The following is an 18,036-nucleotide window of genomic DNA, read 5'->3' on the forward strand; positions in this document are numbered from 1 at the left end:
CCGACTTTTTCTTACAGAGTTGAAAATTCCTGTCGTGCCGGAATACATTATAATTGTTTCCAAAAATTTCTTCGCTTCTGATGCTTTCTTCCCAGCTTGTTTCAGTGCCACGAATTATTTAAAAAGAAGAAGATAGAAGGTTCTGGTGGATTTCTTTCATTTTAGCATGCGATTGAAATTTTGGCAATACACCAAAATTTCAGTCGCATTCTGTTGAGAAAGTGAAGAGATTGTTGTAGGGTCGGTATTACTTACATTAGCAGGGTCTACCTCATGTAGAGTGTCGTCATTCGATAATAATTCCCTTGCATGGGAATAGTCGTCGTTACTTCCTTTAGTAGAGTGCGTCAGTGCCGTTGAAAATTTGAAGGACTGTAAAAATTGCGTGGGGCCTCCCTAGTTTGCTGCAGTCGTTGTGTGCGTTCACTAAGTAGGAACGCGCGGTGTGAATTCAGGTCTGCCAAAGCGTCGGTGCGTGGAATTCCAAGTTCTTCGTGAACGTCCAGGAAAATTTTGCGTAAAAGAGCTGTTTCCGTTGGTAGTCCTTCTGCTGCCAGCATTAAAGTTGCACTAGTTTTAGTGATTCCGCGAATGCATACTGAAGGTGGCTGGTAGTGCAACTATGAAAGATAAGTCCGCACAATGTCCATAACTTTGGGGTCCCACAGCCGTGCCTTCAAAAAGCGTCGGTCGCCAATTGCAGACTGTTCCGTGAGTCTGACTATAGGCGGACGCATTGGGTCCAGGATTGGAGGGTGTTCAGGTCCGGTTGGCTTTTCGGAGCGATAAGGGTGAATAGTTTCCCCTTTTTCGAAGTTAATAAATTTTAGTCCATTGTCTTTGCTTGGTGGACGAGAAAATTGTATACGTGCAGCAGCCAAAAGCTCTTTGTCCAGAGGTAATGCCGTATGTGCATGTGTGGAGTTAATAAGTGTCGTCGTTCTTGTTTTTATGATATGATTGTTGTTGCTGTTGTTGTTTTTGTTGTTGTGGTTGTTGTTGTTGTTGGTGTTATCATTGCTGTTGTTGTTATTGTTGTAGTTGTATGTTTTGTTCTTGTTGTTGTACTCATATGAATTTTCCTGGTGATGTTCCTTTCGTTGCTTTCGCCTACGTCTGGCTTTTTCCTTTTCTTTTTCCTGAAAGCGACGGGAACGCTGTTTGGTGTCAAATGCAGTCCAGTCGCGTTTCCATATTTTTTTATTTCCTAGCATTCGCCAGCTCGTTACCGACGTTCTGCAGTTCAATTTCTATGTTGTTACATGCAATTGGATTGCAAGTATGTACTGCTGCAGAAAAGGTTTTTGCCATTTCTTCCATATGTGCTTTTACATCGGAAGCTAGAATAGCATTTGAGTCCGCTAAGTCGTTCTTAATTTCCGTAATCAATTGCGGAATTAGGTCAATTGAGTGCACTGTTGCTGTTGTTGTTGATGTGATGGCTTCTACTGCTGCTGTTGCTGCCGAGTTGACGCCTTTTTTACAGCGATACAGGCGTCTGCTGGAGGTGTGTCCAAAAGTGCTGACAGTTTACTTTTTATTTCAGTGGAACTAGTCTTGCTGCTGCTGGCGAGGTTGGAAATGGTTTGTTTTACGTCGACAAGCATTTTCTCAATGTGGTCGAGCGTTTCGTCATGAGTGGCGCTTAGGCTTTTGAAATTCATGAGGAGTTTGTGGTTTGCTGCCAATGTATGTCCGATGTTTTCCGTGATATTTTGGAAAGACTTGGACAGTTCTTTCATGTTAAGTTCAGCTGTGAACTTTTCCTGACAGTCTTGGCAAAGAGGCAGCATGAAGGTCCGCAAAATTTCTCCATGATTCCGCTGTGCGCCTACGCAAGCTGCGTGGAAAGTCCGATTGCAGGCACCATGGCAGCGCCATAGGAAACGATTGTCATTTTGCACGCAATTCACGATACCGTACTTCATTGCAAGGGTGATAAAAAAGGTAAAAATTTGCTACTTGAAAATGCTAACGCGAGGCTCGCGCACGGGTCGGTTATTAAAAGGTATGAAAAATAAAATAAAGTTTGAGTGGTAAAATATATACAAGAACGCTGCGAACGCGCGTCCGAACTCAAAGGTGGTTCGTGGTGAAGTGTGTCAAACCTTCATGCCAAACACTGTCGAATGTTGAAGTAATGAAATAGGGTTGATAGCGGAATACTTAAATAAAACAGCAAAACAAAGGTTATCTTCCATTTAATTCCACTTAATTAATTTTGGTATCCATGACAGATACGTATTTCGATTACAATGTGCAGTCTTCATCAGTGTCATTCCCACTAAAGAACTTATCAAAATCTAACCTCCTTAAGTACTCATCCCTAGGTAAAGAAGTCAAGATCAGGCATGGCAAATCATTTACATTCATTTCGTGCATTCATTTACATTCATTTGCCTCTAACTTTTTCCATCAACAGAATTCCGTTAAATGATGTATGCCACCTTTGTAGGTTTTGATATTAACTACAACTTTTGTCGATAACTCAAATCTGTACCTCTTATGCATGACGAACTAGAGCGGGCAGAACTTGTTACTATTTTTCAGTGAATGTAATTTACATTCACTGAAAAACATAGGTAAGTTCTGTTCGCCCCGGTTCATCATGTATAAGAGGTACAGATTTGAGTTATCGACAAAAGTTGTAGTTAATATCAAAACCTACAAAAGTGTCATACATCATTTCAATTAATTCTGTTAATGAAAAAGGTTAGAGGCAAATGAATGTAAATGAATGCACGAAATGAATGTAAATGATTTGCCATGCCTGGTCAAGATCACAGATATAAAAATGAAACTACAATGTGTTGAATAGGAACCTACCTAACTAATAAAAAACCAAAGATTTAAGGAAAATCCCAAAGGCTTGGTAGCCATCATTAAAGAGTTGTTTAGATTTTTCTCCTTTAGTTTACTTAAATCTTTGGTTTTTATTAGTGAGGTAGGTTCTTCTTTAGTTGGAATGACACTGATGAAGACTGCACATTGTAGTCGAAATACGGATCTGTCATGGATACCAAAGGGCACCCCCCTTCTGGGGTTGCCAGAGATGAACCAGCCGATGGCTGAAAGTCTCTTTAATGAAGAAAGATAAGATAAAGATAAGATGGATACAAAAATTAATTAAGAGGAATTAAATGGAAGATAACCTTTTTTTGCTGTTTTATTGCTGTCGAATGCTTTTTCTATGTCTAGAAGAGCAACTCCAGTTGAGAAGCCTTCAGATTTGTTTGAACGAATTAAATTGGTAACTCTTAAGAGTTGATGAGTAGTTGAATGCTCATGGCGAAATCCAAACTGCTCATCTGCAAAAATTGAGTTCGTATTGATTTGAAGCATCATTCTATTTAAAATTATCTTTTCAAAAAGTTTACTTATTAAAGAAAGCAAACTTATAGGACGGTAGCTAGAAGCTTCGGCTGGATTTTTATCCGGCTTGAAAATTGGAACATTTTTTGCATTTTTACGTTTATCAGGAAAGTATGCCAAATGGAAACATATGTTAAATAATTTTACCAAGAAAGACAAGGTACTCTCTGGGAGTTTTTTGATGAGGATATAGAAAATTCCATCATCACCTGGAGCTTTCATATTATGAAACTTTTTGGTTATAGATATTACTTTGTTCAAATCATCAAAAATATTTTCCCGAGAGAAAATATTCAGATAATCCAGAGCAACCTGATTCTCGAATTGCTTAGCAAGTTTCTTTGCTTTTTCCGAATTTGTGATCAAAATTTTACCACCTTCTTTAAGCGCTGGAATAGGCTTTTGAGGTTTTTTCAAAATTTGGGGGGTTTTGGAATTCGGGTCTAATTTAGAAATATTATTTTCAAAAGTTTTGTTCCTCAGGGCAGAGAATCGCTTTTTAATTTGTTTTTGCAAATCCCGTCAGATAACCTTCATGGCAGGATCGCGTGTTCTTTGATATTGTCTCCTACGGACATTTTTAAGACGGATCAAGAGCTGAAGATCGTTGTCTATTATAATTGAATCGAATTTAACCTCGCATTTTGGTATTGAGGCAGCTCTTGCTTCAACTATAGAAGTAGTCAGAGATTCAAGAGCATAATTAATTTCATCTTTGGTTTGCAAAGGAATGTTAGGATCAAAGTTATATTCCATAAATGTTCGATATTGCTCCTAATCAGCTCTATGGTAATTTTAAGAAGAGCTGTTGGGATTAGAAATTATTTCTTGGGATATTTCAAAAGTTTACAAAAAAAAAGGTTTTATGATTCGTGAGCGTTCACTCAGAGTGAGCGCTCGCAAGTCGTAAAATCGCTGATTTTCACTACCTGAGGGCGAATTTGACATGTTTTATGTGTATCATATAGCGGCGCCGGTGGTATAGTGGTAAGCGTGATAACCTCACACCCCAGCAGGCCTGGGTTCAATCCCAGTCGGCGCCGCCGGGATGTTCTGAGGCATATCATCTCTGATCACGCCTTCCTTCCGGAAGTAGGGAAGTAAAGCCGTTGGTCTTCGGTTCATGAGTTGATGGGTCGATAAGTAGGGTCCAGGTGTGGGAACTGCCTCCCTGGCGTCTGTAGTATTGGTGCTCAGCATGGAAAACAAGATCGACAGAAAACAAATCAAGAAAAAAAGTACAAAATATCATTATAGTGTAGAGCACTACTTCCTCGTAATCGCCCATTTCCGTTCTATCGATCAGAAAAGATCAATAATATCAATGATTTCACCAAGCACAAATCAATAATAGGTTTATTCCGATGCGTTAGTTCATTAGCTACAACGTAAATTCTTTTAGAGAGCATTGTATGAATATTTACACTTATTGTTCTCAAAACAAAAGAAGCGCTCCTAGAGAATTCCCTTTTTTCTACGTTTATCCGTAGGACGAAGAAAATATAAAGGCATTTTAATGCGTTAGGACTGAATTGAAACTCGTAGGACGAATTTTGAATCAAGAAGCAGTGTTAGATTTTAAACAATATCTGTACATATGTACACATATTATCTTGTGATTACAAAAAGTTGATGCAAAACAACATTTCATGAAACTTCTTCGAAGACACCTAAACACTAAAACACCAGGAAAGGTGTGTAAAAGGTTATGATCGTCTTTTTTCTGTCCCACTGTGGCACAGTCTGACGTTTTCTTATGATATGTCGCCATGTTACCATAGGAGTAAATAGCTACAGAGTCGCCGTCATCGCCAATAATCAATCATATTAAACTAAATTGGCTCGCGCTTACCTAGTGCATACACATATCCTCCCAACGGGGCAACGCCACCTAAAATAAGAAAGAATTCATGTAAGTTCGAATGAAATAATGTAAACAAAATGTGTTACCAACTACCCCGAATTTTACCAACCGTACAATTGAAAACCGGAATAACCCACATGCGACAATCGACTTTACTCTCGTTCTGTACGTTGAACATAATGTCGGAAATAGTGCACTGTATAGCGCATCATTGTGAGATTACAGCGCACTACTTCCGACACTATGTTTAACGTACAGAACGAGAGTAAAATCGATTGTCGCTAGTGGATTATTCTGGCTTTCAACTGTAACGATAATACCATTTACCTAGTGAATGGATTAATAAGAACAACAATATTCGGCTTATTTTGCTCAGTCCACGGCAAATTTTACTTAAAGGCATTTGGTTTAGATTATAGTTACAAAATAGTACTAAGTGTATATGTATTTTATAAACTTAGAGTAACCACGTAGAGTATCGTTAATGTTGTACCTAGGAACGAAAAAAAATCAAGGCCAATTTTCCCGAACAATTATTGTCAAACTTTCCTGATTTTCCCGAACTTCACATACTGGTGGAGGTATTATTAATGTCCACGTACACACGTTATAACGTTAAATATGTCGAATAAAAATATATTTGCGAAAATACACTAACTCAAGAAAGTGATCATAAAGCTGCCTTTAAATCAACTGTGAAGAAGAATTGAATTCCCAGTTGTACATAATAATTTTTCCAGTTTAATAAAAACTGCTAGATTTGATCATAAATAATAAAACTAAATTTTTCAAAATCTCTTCAAATTTAGACTTGAATGGTGGCAGGGTGGCAAGTGAAATTCTGATTTTAAATTCCTGGTTTTTCCCGGTTTTCCTGGTTTCTTCTATAAAAATTCCTTGTTTTTGAACAAAGCTTTAAATCTATCAGTTTTGCAGATTTCCTATAATTCTTCTACATGAGAGAAATGTCTTCAGTATATTATATATGTATTTAGTGAAATACTTTAAATTATATGCTTCGTATGCATACTAAACTGGTTTGAAAAAAAAATAGAAAGAAAATAATTATTCCATTAATTGCACAATTGAGAGCTTTCGATGCCTGTACCATTTTTGCATTGATATTATTGCGTGGCAAGTCCAATCATACTTCTATGCTCCGTAACGTGGGTAAATCACCTTTTCGTGGTACGTTACTGTAAGATCTACCACCGATTCCTAGTCCTGACTACTTCAAACTAGGGGAACAGGATTTTTATGCCTTGTTGATAGTGACAAGACTCGGCTTTGTCTACCGAGGATGATCTTGAAACAAGGAAAAAAATGAGTTAGTAGTCTTCATCTCTGGGATTCCTAATCTTCTATTCGTTGTTCCCTAGTTTGAAGTGGTTAAGACTAGGGTTCTGATGCATGGTCATTATCGGTGTCATACCTTAATTTTGTTGCTAAGGAATCCAATTTTGACTGACAAAGGGGCACGCCTTTGGAGGGTGTTTCAACACTCCGTAGGGTATAAATAGCGGGACCTTTCAATTAGAGTCGGATCCTTGCGATAAATGCAAGAGTGGCAACTGTAAAAAAATCGAATACTTCATCATTTCTCAATAGTGATGGAGTACGACATGCACTAAACTAATGACACGGGATATACTACAATAGATCAATTTACTGGTCACAGTAGTGTTAGGTACCGAACAGAGGAAAAAAATGCCCAGGGAAGTCGAGAAATTTTCCAAACCCGAAAAATTCCTAGACCGAACCGAGAATCGAACCCAGCCACCTCCATCATGGTCTTGCTTTGTAGCTGCGCCTTTACCGACTGAGCTAAGGGAGGCCTCATGCATATCATGTGTCAAATCAAATAATACAAAATATTTAAAATACATCCGTGCTCATCCGGTTCATGTCACCAAATTTAATTTAAATTTTGACAGGTAAGCATCCATTAACTGAGTATTTCTTTCAGTTCAAGGTTTTTCACTTAGCTAACGTCTACTGTAATCAAGCGGCTTAAGGTCAATTTCTTGACCTCCGCTCAAGCCTTAATCCTGGTTTAACTAAACGGGTACATTGGTCCACTCCGAACACGCAGCCTTCGGTTAAATGTGTAACGATAAACTGGCAATGTTTGAAAAATCATAGCTCAGGTATGATTTAAAATTTATCGATAAATTCCAGAGCAATGATTTTTCAAACATTGCCAATTTGTGTTAAAATCAAAACTAGTCCGCAAGAAAATAATGCAGTTATTATTTAGATATTAACACCAATTTTCCCTGTAGAGACGAACCAACTTAAGGCTAAAAGTCTCTATAATAATAATAATAAAATAATAATAATAATAATAATAATAATAATTATAATAATAATAATAATAATAATAATAATAAAAATAATAATAATAATAATAATAATAGTTTTTGTTGTTGTTGTTGTTGTTTATTATTGACATTTTACATCCTGCGGATGCATTCATGTCAGTTGAATTGATTTTTGTGTAAACAGTGTGTGAGTGTGTTCAGAGTGATGTGAGGGTGAGTGTTAGTGTTTACGATACAATTCAAAATTCACTTAGCTTTCTTATCGTTTGCTCGTTTCCTGGTTCATCGTCTGCATGCTCATCTCATGGTTTACACTTCTTCTCCATAAATTTCTTCTTTACTTCTTCTATATATATATTCACCATCTTCATTCTTCATGAGTTTCCATATATCTTTTCCACATTATTTTTCGATTTCTCCGTTCCTTCCTTGCGCATCACATTTATCTTCATTCTTCTGCATCTTCATAATCATTCATGTCTTCTGTAGTACTTTCGTTTCCTGCTTCATCTTCGTCCTTTTTCACTTTATCTTCTTCGATTTCCATTCAGCATCTTCTTCATGAACTCATTTGCTTCCAACATTCATCGGTAACATTCTTCCACTGCATCTTCTTCCATTTCCTGTCCGACATCTTCTTCCATTCAGATTTCATTTTTCTTCTGCATCGCTTGCTTGTTCTTCATCCTCCGCTTCGTTTTCTTCCTATATCCTGCATTTTCCTTTCCATTCTATCTTCGCCCTTCAAAGCTTCCGATAAAGTTTGGTTTCATGCAGAAACTTCAGCAACCGCTTCTCATAATCATCATCGTTGCGTAACGCCGTAAAAAGGCTTGTGGAATCGATTCCGTATTTCGTCCTGGCCGCTTCAAATTTTCTGCAGTGCAGAATAATGTGATGAACGTCAACAACGGTCCCACAGCATTCACATGATGGCGGAGCTGTTTTCTTCAGCAAAAATTCATGCGTAACCCTAGTATGACCAATGCGCAGACGAGTGAGTATGCGTTGATCGGTAGAGCTGTACTGATCGATCCACTTCTTCGTTTCCCTTTTGACCTCCTTCAGCTTCACATCTGTCAATTGTGCCCAACGTGCTTCCCATAGCTGACGAAAGACTTGGTTCATGTTCTTGATGGAATCAACTCTTGGTACGGCAACGTTGATTGGTGGACTGTTTCGTGCTTCATTGGCTAGACGGTCTGCTTCTTCGTTACCGCGAATTCCGGCATGACCAGGGATCCAACAAAGGTGGATCGGCCGTCCACGTAGTAAGCGCTCGATTTCCTGGATCCACGGATGCTGCGATCTACCACTCCCTATGGTCGAAAGACAGCTGGCCGAATCAGACAGAATTATAACACATTCGGTTGATGCTCTTGCAGCGATGACGGCCGACTTGATTGCAAAGGCCTCCGCCGAAAAAACGCTACATTGTGACGGAAGACCTATTGCTTGCTGAATGCTGCTACTAAATACACCTGCTCCAACTATGTTCTCGCATTTAGAACCATCCGTATAAATAGCCAAAGCACGGCTAAACCGGTTAGCCAGCAACTCCTGCACGATGGGACGCACTGTATTCGGGGGGTCCCCAGCTTTCACCTTCCGTTTCACATCCCAAACAATATGCGGCTTGGGTTCATACCACTCTCGGTTGGCTAGACGTGTTCGTACAAGAATAATAATAATAATAATAATAATAATAATAATAATAATAATAATAATAATAATAATAATAATAATAATAATAATAATTTTTTTTTTTTGTATTTACTTAATACATTTTACATCCATTGATGCATTCATGTCTGATTCAATGTTGTGTAATGATGTGTGGGTGTGAGTGTTAGTGTTGATGGTTGATTGCACTTAGCTTTGTTTCGTCTCCTTCTGGTTCATCGTTGATCATAACATTGCATCTTTTTTACTTCTTCTTCTCAATGAATTTCACTTTTACTTTTTCTACCTTTTCTTCATCTTCTTTCTTCATCATCTTCGTTTTTGTTCGTAGCCTTCGTCCGTTTCTTGTTATCCGCCATCTTGATATTTTGTTGACGGGTCTCCTTCATCTTGCTGAATTGGCTGCGTCATCTTCTTATATTTTCTTCACTTCTGATCATTTGTTGCTTAATGGTATTCTTCTTCATGCACTATCTTCTTCTTTCATCTCACCATACTTCAAATTATTTTCTTTACTTCTTCATCATCTTCTTTCTTCATCCTTCTTTAATTCCATTGCTTTGATTTCCTTTTCCATGTCTTCACGATTTCTCCGGATTTCCATCGGTGTCGTCTTCTTCATTTTGCTATTTTCCGCTTTATCTTCTTGATCTTCTTCGTCTTTTTGCACTTAATTTTGCGTTCCGCCTTTACTTCATCATAAGTTTTCCCTGTAGAGACGAACCAACTTAAGGCTAAAAGTCTCTATAATAATAATAATAAAATAATAATAATAATAATAATAATAACAATAATAATAATAATAATAATAATAATAATAATAATAATAATAATAATAATAATAATAATAATAATAATAATAATAATAATAATAATAATAATAATAATAACTCGCTTAACTACCTCTAATCTTCTAGAATATGTATCTTTCATTATTAAACCGTTGAACAGTGGCAAGCACGTTGAAGCGCTATACACCGACTTCAGTAAAGCATTTGACCGCATCGACATACCATTATTAATCCTCAAATTGCAGAAAATTGGAATGGAGCCTGGACTTTTGAATTGGCTTCAATCATACCTAACACATCGTAAACAAATAGTCCGCTTTCAAAATAAACTTTCAGAACCAATTTCAGTCACCTCTGGGGTACCCCAGGGTTCTCATTTTTAGGCCCACTTCTTTTTATTTTGAACATAAACGACATTTCCTACATACTTAAAAAAAACTAGGTTCGAATCCCAGTCCGGTCTAAGAATTTTTCGGGTTGTAACATTTCTCGACTTCCCTGGGGTATGATTGTGCTTGCCGCACAATAATACTACTGTAAAAATGGTACAGGCTTAGAAAGCTCTCAATTAACAACCTTGGAAGTGCATCTAGAATACTAAGTTGAGGGCCGGCGTAATGTCTCAGTATGGACGTAATAATGCCAAATAAAAAAAGAAGACCCCGATGTCGAAATGAGAAATAGTATACACTCAGGTCTTTTTTTTACACGGGGTCCGCGTAAAAAAAAAACCGTGTAAAAAAAAACCTACGAGATTTTGATTTTTCACATGTTTAAATGTTTTTAAAAAATCGGATTTTGATGCCATTTGTAATTAATGGTCCATATAGACATACTTTAAAAATTTCTGTATTTACACCAAAAATTGTGATTTTTTTTTTAAAGTATGCCATTCGATTACCAATAGCTTGAAACGGATAATGGGATTGAAATCAAGTCGATAGGTTGTATCGTTGTCGAGAAATCGTTAAAAACGTACCGTGTAAATAGCGAAAAACCGTGTAAAAATAACCGTGTAAAAAAAAAACCGCGTAAAAAAAACCGTGTAAAAAAAGACTTCTGTGTATATTTATCTGGACTTTTAGAAGTTGAAAAAAGAAGTGAATTGTCATTCATCATTTATTTCAAGATTTGTAAAAACATGAATAAAACCAAATTATTTGTTAACCCTAAACGCACAACGGTGTTTTTTTTTCGTGAATTTTTTTTATCCAGTTCGTTTATTTGGAAGCTCAATCGCGTTAGCTTTACGGAGCCGATAATTCATTGTTCAAATTCACTTAATTATATGTCTAGTAGAAGTTGGGCTGAATACTCGCGGCTTACTCGAGGTTAGAAGAGTGCATTGTCGAAGGATAGGATCAGGGGAGGAGCTAGGGTGTGGGTTTTCGTTGTCTCATCAGAGCGTTGTCGCCAGTATGAATGGTAGTTCGGTTCTAGATTCGTCTGGAGTTCGACAAATATGGTCCCAAGCAAAGTCTGAAATCAAATTAAAATCTGATTATGATTACTCAGGTTGTCGTCGTTTTGATCGTTTTAACGGTTAAAATATCAAAATTGAGAGCAAAAAAATCTTCATGTTACATCATATTGAAAACTATATCTGCTATCAGTGAGAGCTAACTGAAAACTCAATTTGATATCAATTTTTCCTGTTGATAACAAAACAAGTATTCAATTTGATGTTATGCTAAGGCAATGAAAACAAACCCGCAACAACATATTTTTGAAGAGAAAATCTACAGCAAAATGAAAAAAAAATTTGTCAATCGCGTATCAAATTATGATTTCAGATTGATGTTGATATCAAAACTTGATTTCAATTTGCTGTCATTTTGATGCTGGACTTTGCTCGGGTTGGGTGACCAGTGGGCGACGATGAGGCTCATGGTGACGGTGGGACAAGAAAAAAAAACTAATAAAGAGAGGCGAAAGACAAAGTAATTAAATTCTTATACTAGATATTTGAAGAAACACATAAACCGACTGCATACACACTAAGATTATTTTACCGAAATCTCAACAGCTGAACGTTTGGTGGTTTACCGTACGTTCAGCTGTTGAGATTTCGGAAAAATTTCACAAATTTCGGTAAAATAATCTTAGTGTGTATACTGCCCATAATCGCATATCAGTCCCACCTTTGCTTGATTCCCTATACATATGGGACTGATATGCGATTATGGGCAGTATAGCAGATATCGCGAGTTCCCAACACGTCTCTGATAGGAACATAGGGTTGTCTTCCTTGGGCCTCGAGGGTATCCAAAAGTCGCTCTCTGGCGGCGTCATTATCCGTCATCGTAACCGTTTCCACACCGACAGATGTAACTGTCCACGAGGTTTATTCTATTGAGATGAACATCTTGCGAGTAGTGCTTGGACATAAGTCTACTCATCACGCGGATGAATTCACGACTTAAGCCCAAGCCTTTAAACAACGCACTCGAAGAAACATTAGGAATAATTGAATGTAACCACCATCCAAGATTTCCAGTGTCTCAATCGGTTTGCAAACTAAATGGTTAAATTCATCGTGTGAAATTTGCCTGTCATAAAATTCGACTTCCTGCACGCCCACCTTTGCTAGAGAGTCTGCCTTCTCATTGCCTGAGATTGAGCAATGTGAGGGGACCCATACAAATCATATATGATCTTTCGACCAGCACACTCATCTGCTCCCTTACCTCTGAAAGGAAATAAGATGAGTGCCTAACTTGTTTCATCGACCGAATAGCCTCGATCGAACTGAGACTATCCGAGAAGATGAAGTAATGGTATGTGGGCATATTGGAAATCATCCCCAATGCGAAGTTGATTGCTGCCAGCTCAGCAACAAATATAGCACAAGGTTCCTGAAGCTTGCGGAAGGCGCTAGAGTTTTCATTGAAGCCACCGAAGGCAGTGGATCCATTGAGACGGGACCCGTCTGTAAAATATCTTTTCATGCAATTGACTCGTTGGTACTTTTCAGTAAAAATACGTGGGATAATAATATGTCGAAGTTGATCGGGAATCCCATGAGTTGCTTGTTTCATGGTCAGATCATATTCAATTGAGGAACTGCGATTGGTGAAGTGAGCACGGTCTGGAGTGTAACAAGGAAGACACATATCTGACTATATGTACTGGTGGTAGATTCTCATAAATCGAGATTGTGTGTTCAGCCCAAGAATTTCTTCAAAATTTGCAATTATAAGTGTGTTCGTCACTCCGCATTTGATTAGTATTCTGAGAGAGAGAGCTCCCAGAAACGGTTCTGGAGGGGTGTTATATACGCAGACAACGATATTGAATTCGTTCAAATTTTATTAGGTGACTATTTTTTGCCGAGAGAAAGCAGAAAGAGCCGTACCGTAAAACGGGGTATCTTTGATAATGCTGGTAACTTTGATAGTATAATGTAAGGAATAAATTTGCTCGTTGTGCTTTTTTCAAAATTAGAAACATTGGTTCCATATTGTAGCTTAGGGTGCCGTTGATATCGTATATAGTTTTTATATAGTATGTGTTACATATTTTATAAAAATATTTAAAAACAAACAATTTTCGTGTTTCTCGAAAAATCACTCAAACCATCACTTATGAAATGTATTTCCGATACAGTCATCACAAATTCAATGTTGTATTCTTGTTGCTAATTAAGTTTTCTGATTATATACTCATTCGAAGTTACATATTTAAAAAACTAAATAGTTTCACTAATTTTTATTTTTTTCTACATTCATCGAGCACTATCAAAGTAACCCAAATCAAAATACTGAAATTCGGTCACAAAACTTAAAAAATAGTGCAAATGCTTTAATTTTCGTTCAACATATTACTATCGAATTAACTTTTGGATCCTCAGTACACTAGAGTCGCTTTTTATGCTTTTTACGTGCCGCGTAAAAAAAAACCGCGTAAAAAAAACTACCGAGATTTTGATTTTTCACATGCTTAAATATTTTATATAAATCGGATTTTGATGCCATTCAAAATTATAGCATGCTATGGTCCATATAGACATATTTTAAAAATTTCTGTATTTACACCAAAAATTGTGATTTTTTCTAAGTATGCCATTCGATTACCTATAGCTTGAAACGGATAATGTGACTGGAATCAAGTCGATAGGTTGTATCGTTGTCGAGAAATCGTTTAAAACGTACCGCGTAAATTGCGACATGCAGCACTAACCGTGTAAAAAAAACCGCGTAAAAAACGCGTAAAAAATCGCGTAAAAAAAGACTTCAGTGTACTTGTTTTAAAAACATAATATTTGAAAAACATTCATTGCTGTAAAAAATATTTAGAATATACTTTAAAAACTATCAATGTTACCCTGTTTTACGGTACTCTAGAACAGAGATAATTGTTCGACATCTTTGATATAAAAATTATAAAGTCTCAGGAGCCTTGGGGCAGCCCCATGTTACTAATTCTGGAAGTTGTCAGTTTCCAAGAGAAAAGTATATTTGCTTTTCTGACAACAAATTGTACAAGAAATTATTGAAAATTCCAGAAAGTCCTCATCTGTGCAGATTGTCTGACAGAATTTTAATGGAAACTGAATCAAAAGCCCCCTTAATGAATACTGAAGCCAATTGCTCCTTGTGTGCAAAGACCAGTTGAGTATCTGTGGAAAGCAGCGCTAGACAATCGTTCGTTCCTTTGCTCTTGTGGAACCCAAACTGTGTATTTGATATCAAGCTATTTGCTTCGACCCACTGATCGAATCTCCGAAGGATCATTTTCTCCAACAATTTCCTAATGCACGAAAGCATAGCAATCGGACGGTATGAGTTATGGTCAGACGCTGGTTTGTCAGGTTTTTTAATGGCTATTACTTTGACCTGTCTCCATTCAGGCGGTACAATGTTGTTCTAGTAAAGAATTGAATAAGTCTAGCAAGCGTCTGATAGCGATATCTGCGAGATTTTTCAGAAGATTGAATTTAATCATATTGCATCCCGGTGAGGAGTTGTTCGATGAAAAAAGAGCCATAGAGAATTCCAGTTTTGTGAATGGTCTATCTAGAGAGCCGTCGCTCAGAGACGCTTCTCGAAGAATCGGGAATCCTTTTTAGCGAAATTGAATATCCATCGGTTGGAGTATTTTTCACTCTCATTAGAAGATGAGCGTTTACACATGTTGCGAGCCACCCTCAACAAGGTTCACGTTCATTGAGGTTTCACGTGAGAGTCCCTCGACGAAATTGAGCCAATAAACGCGTTTTTTTGCTTTGATTAATTGTTTCAGCTTTGTCTCAAGCTTTGAGTATTCCTCGAAGTATGTGGAGGTTTTGAGTCTAAGAAAAGCTTTGAAGGCATCAGATTTTTCTACATACAATTTTGTGCTTTCTTCGTCCCATCCAGGTGTGGCTGGTCTGCTTTTGAAGGGTGCACTTGGAACTTTTCGTTTTTGTGCTTCCAGTGAGCTTTTGTACATCAAATCGGCGAGGAATCGATATTCTTCCAATGGTGGAAGCGTATCTATTGATTCGACATCGATTGTCACCGCCGTTGCATATTTCTGCCAGTCGAGATCAAATGGAACTCAAGATGGTTCTGCAGAGTGAGGACCCCACTTAATTGAAATGATAATTGGCAAATGATCGCTTCCACTGACAATCCAATGATAGCGATCTTGAACATAAAGATAGGTCGAGTCGGCTTTTTCGAGCCGAAGGTTTTGCTATACGTGTCGCTTCACCTTGAACACTGGTGAAGCGACACGAATAGCAAAATCTTCGGCTCAAATTGTCAAATTGAAGCCGTCACATAAATCGTAAAAAATAGACGCTTTATTGTCATCATATAGATCGCCCCACCCAGTACCATGGGAGTTCATATCACCCAGAATCAATACTGGAGATGGAAGAATCGAAACTAAATTCTAGAGTTGACTACGGTTAATGGAGGTTCTTGGTGGTGGTGGTATACTGAAGCTATACAAAGGTTTTTGTTCTTCACATTTATTTGGCAAGTGACGATTTCGACGCCTGATAGAGCAGGAAGGGACATTTTGTAGAAAGGGTAGCACTTTTTGATCCCTAAAAGTACTCCTCCATAAGAATCGTCTCTATCCAGGCGTATAATGTTATAATCGTGGAAGTTGAGTTTTTTATCGGAAGAAAGACATGTTTCACAGAGAGCAAATATATCACAGTCAGAATTGTGAAGTAAAAATTTGAACGAGTCTAGTTTAGGCACTAGACTACGGCAGTTCCACTGTAGTACAGTGATCATATCTTCGACCTCGTCCGATGAATTATCTATCGAAAGATATGATTGATGCAAGGAGGGGCCATGAAACAATCAATTGCTTAAGATATGATTCTAACGTTGGAAGCAAGGCAGAAACCAAACTTAGAGGGTCTTGTATGTTGAATATGCTTAATATGAATTCCACAATGTCCGAAAAAGCTAGCAAACCTCGTTCGGACTTGGATTTCTTTTGAGAAGTTTAAGGAGCAGCTTTTTTATTTTTCTTATCTTTGTTGGGCAATGGCTTAAAATTCTTGCTGCAGCCAGGAATTTGATCAGCAGGAGCCTTCGGTTTTATGTACCACCGTAGAATCACCCTCATCGCATGAGTCAGAGTCCGATTCTTCAGCTGACAAAATCAAAAATTGGTTTGCATCTTGGACGGCTGATGCAGCCTTCACCATTTGAGCATTTGTCTGCTTGGAGCGTCATGAGATTGAACGCTGCACTTTATCGGAGTGTTGCTTGTACATCGGGCACTCCTGCAAGGGGTGAGAATTCTCGCCAAAGTAAGCGAATTTTACTGATTATTTGTGGCAAGAATCCTCTTTGTGGTTTTCATCACAATTGCCACAACGAGTTTTGTTGTCGCAATGGCTGGCCGAGTGTCCCAGCCTTTTGCAGTTGGTACAATTATAAACCCTCTGTACAAACAATGCACCAGAAAAAAAGCACCATCAACTTTGACAAAGTTGGGAGAACTGAACCAGCGAAAGTCACCCGAAACGAGACTGAATGCTGATTAACTTTGTAAAGATGCTGAATGCAGTTGCCTAACATCGAAGACATCAAATCAAGAATACTGGCAACTCTACCATTTTTTAATACGACCGCTATGAGACCGGCACAACCGCGTCATCTGGTAAACGCGAAAAGGTAAATGCTTCGAACGAATTGGATAGCAAAGATTACAACCTCAGAAGAATGGTTTGTGTATTTGCTTATTTCTCTATGCGTTATTTCCACCTTCGCTCGAGTGTAGCGCTACTGAATATGTCGCATGGATTCTGGCAGAGTTGCCAGTCTTCTTGATATGTTATCTTCGCTAACATCCAGTATCTTTACAAGCTCGCTTGTGATTTTTCTGTTTTTAAAACAACCCGAGGCACGTTTGAAGTCCTCGACAGACAGACTCACGTCGGAGACCACGCTTTCGATCTCTATATCTCGAGACGGGATGTAGATGTTGTACTCAACACTAAACAGCTCGTGAACAGCAATTTTATTTGCTACATCATATTTCGGTGTTTCTACACGCAGTTTGTTGAATTTCTCCTTATGTACCAAGATTCCCGGATACTTACGCAGCAACTATCTCGAAATGTCGAGAGTTTTCAAAGGTTTATTTTTAGGCCGAAAAAAAGACAACCCATGGTCCTTTCGAAAGTGGTTGGTAATACCTGGTTCGTCGACGGTAGGCATCGGAAGATACCATAAGTGTTGCGCAAAAGCGGTAACCGCAACCGCTTAAGAAGGAAAAAAAAAACCTTCAACAATTGATTAATTTTAATTACTAGTAATTATTTTTTTTTTGCATGGCGTACAAGCAAATCAAAGAGAGAAAAAACTTATATCTAGTTGCAACAAGTTGTCTCACTATGAACCATACTCCCCATACTGAGAGGTCACGCGCCATGAGGCAAAATTAAACTACAATAGGGCTAAGAGGAAGAGGTGACGATTGGCTTCTTCCTCTTTTACTTTTATCTCTATCTCTATATTTATCTATCTCTATCTCTATCTTACGCACATGAAAT

General features: G+C 37.9%; 1 protein-coding gene across 2 annotated transcripts in view; it reads right to left on the bottom strand.

The window, feature by feature from the left end:
• Nucleotides 1-18,036, bottom strand: part of KLHL18 (Kelch like family member 18) — a 59,923-nt gene that overhangs the window by 14,693 nt on the left and 27,194 nt on the right. Inside the window, exon 9 of one of the 2 annotated variants that reach the window (XM_065233285.1) lies at nt 5,225-5,263. The exons of the other annotated variant lie outside the window; for it this stretch is intronic. Coding sequence (XP_065089357.1) covers nt 5,225-5,263 — 39 coding nt within the window. The remainder of the gene's footprint in view (nt 1-5,224; nt 5,264-18,036) is intronic. 2 annotated transcript variants of the gene reach the window in all.

The sequence above is a fragment of the Ochlerotatus camptorhynchus genome, unplaced genomic scaffold (genome assembly GCF_037179485.1).
Source record: "Ochlerotatus camptorhynchus isolate MF236.1 unplaced genomic scaffold, CSIRO-AGI_Acam_v1.1 ptg000395l, whole genome shotgun sequence".
Lineage (NCBI taxonomy): Eukaryota > Metazoa > Arthropoda > Insecta > Diptera > Culicidae > Ochlerotatus > Ochlerotatus camptorhynchus.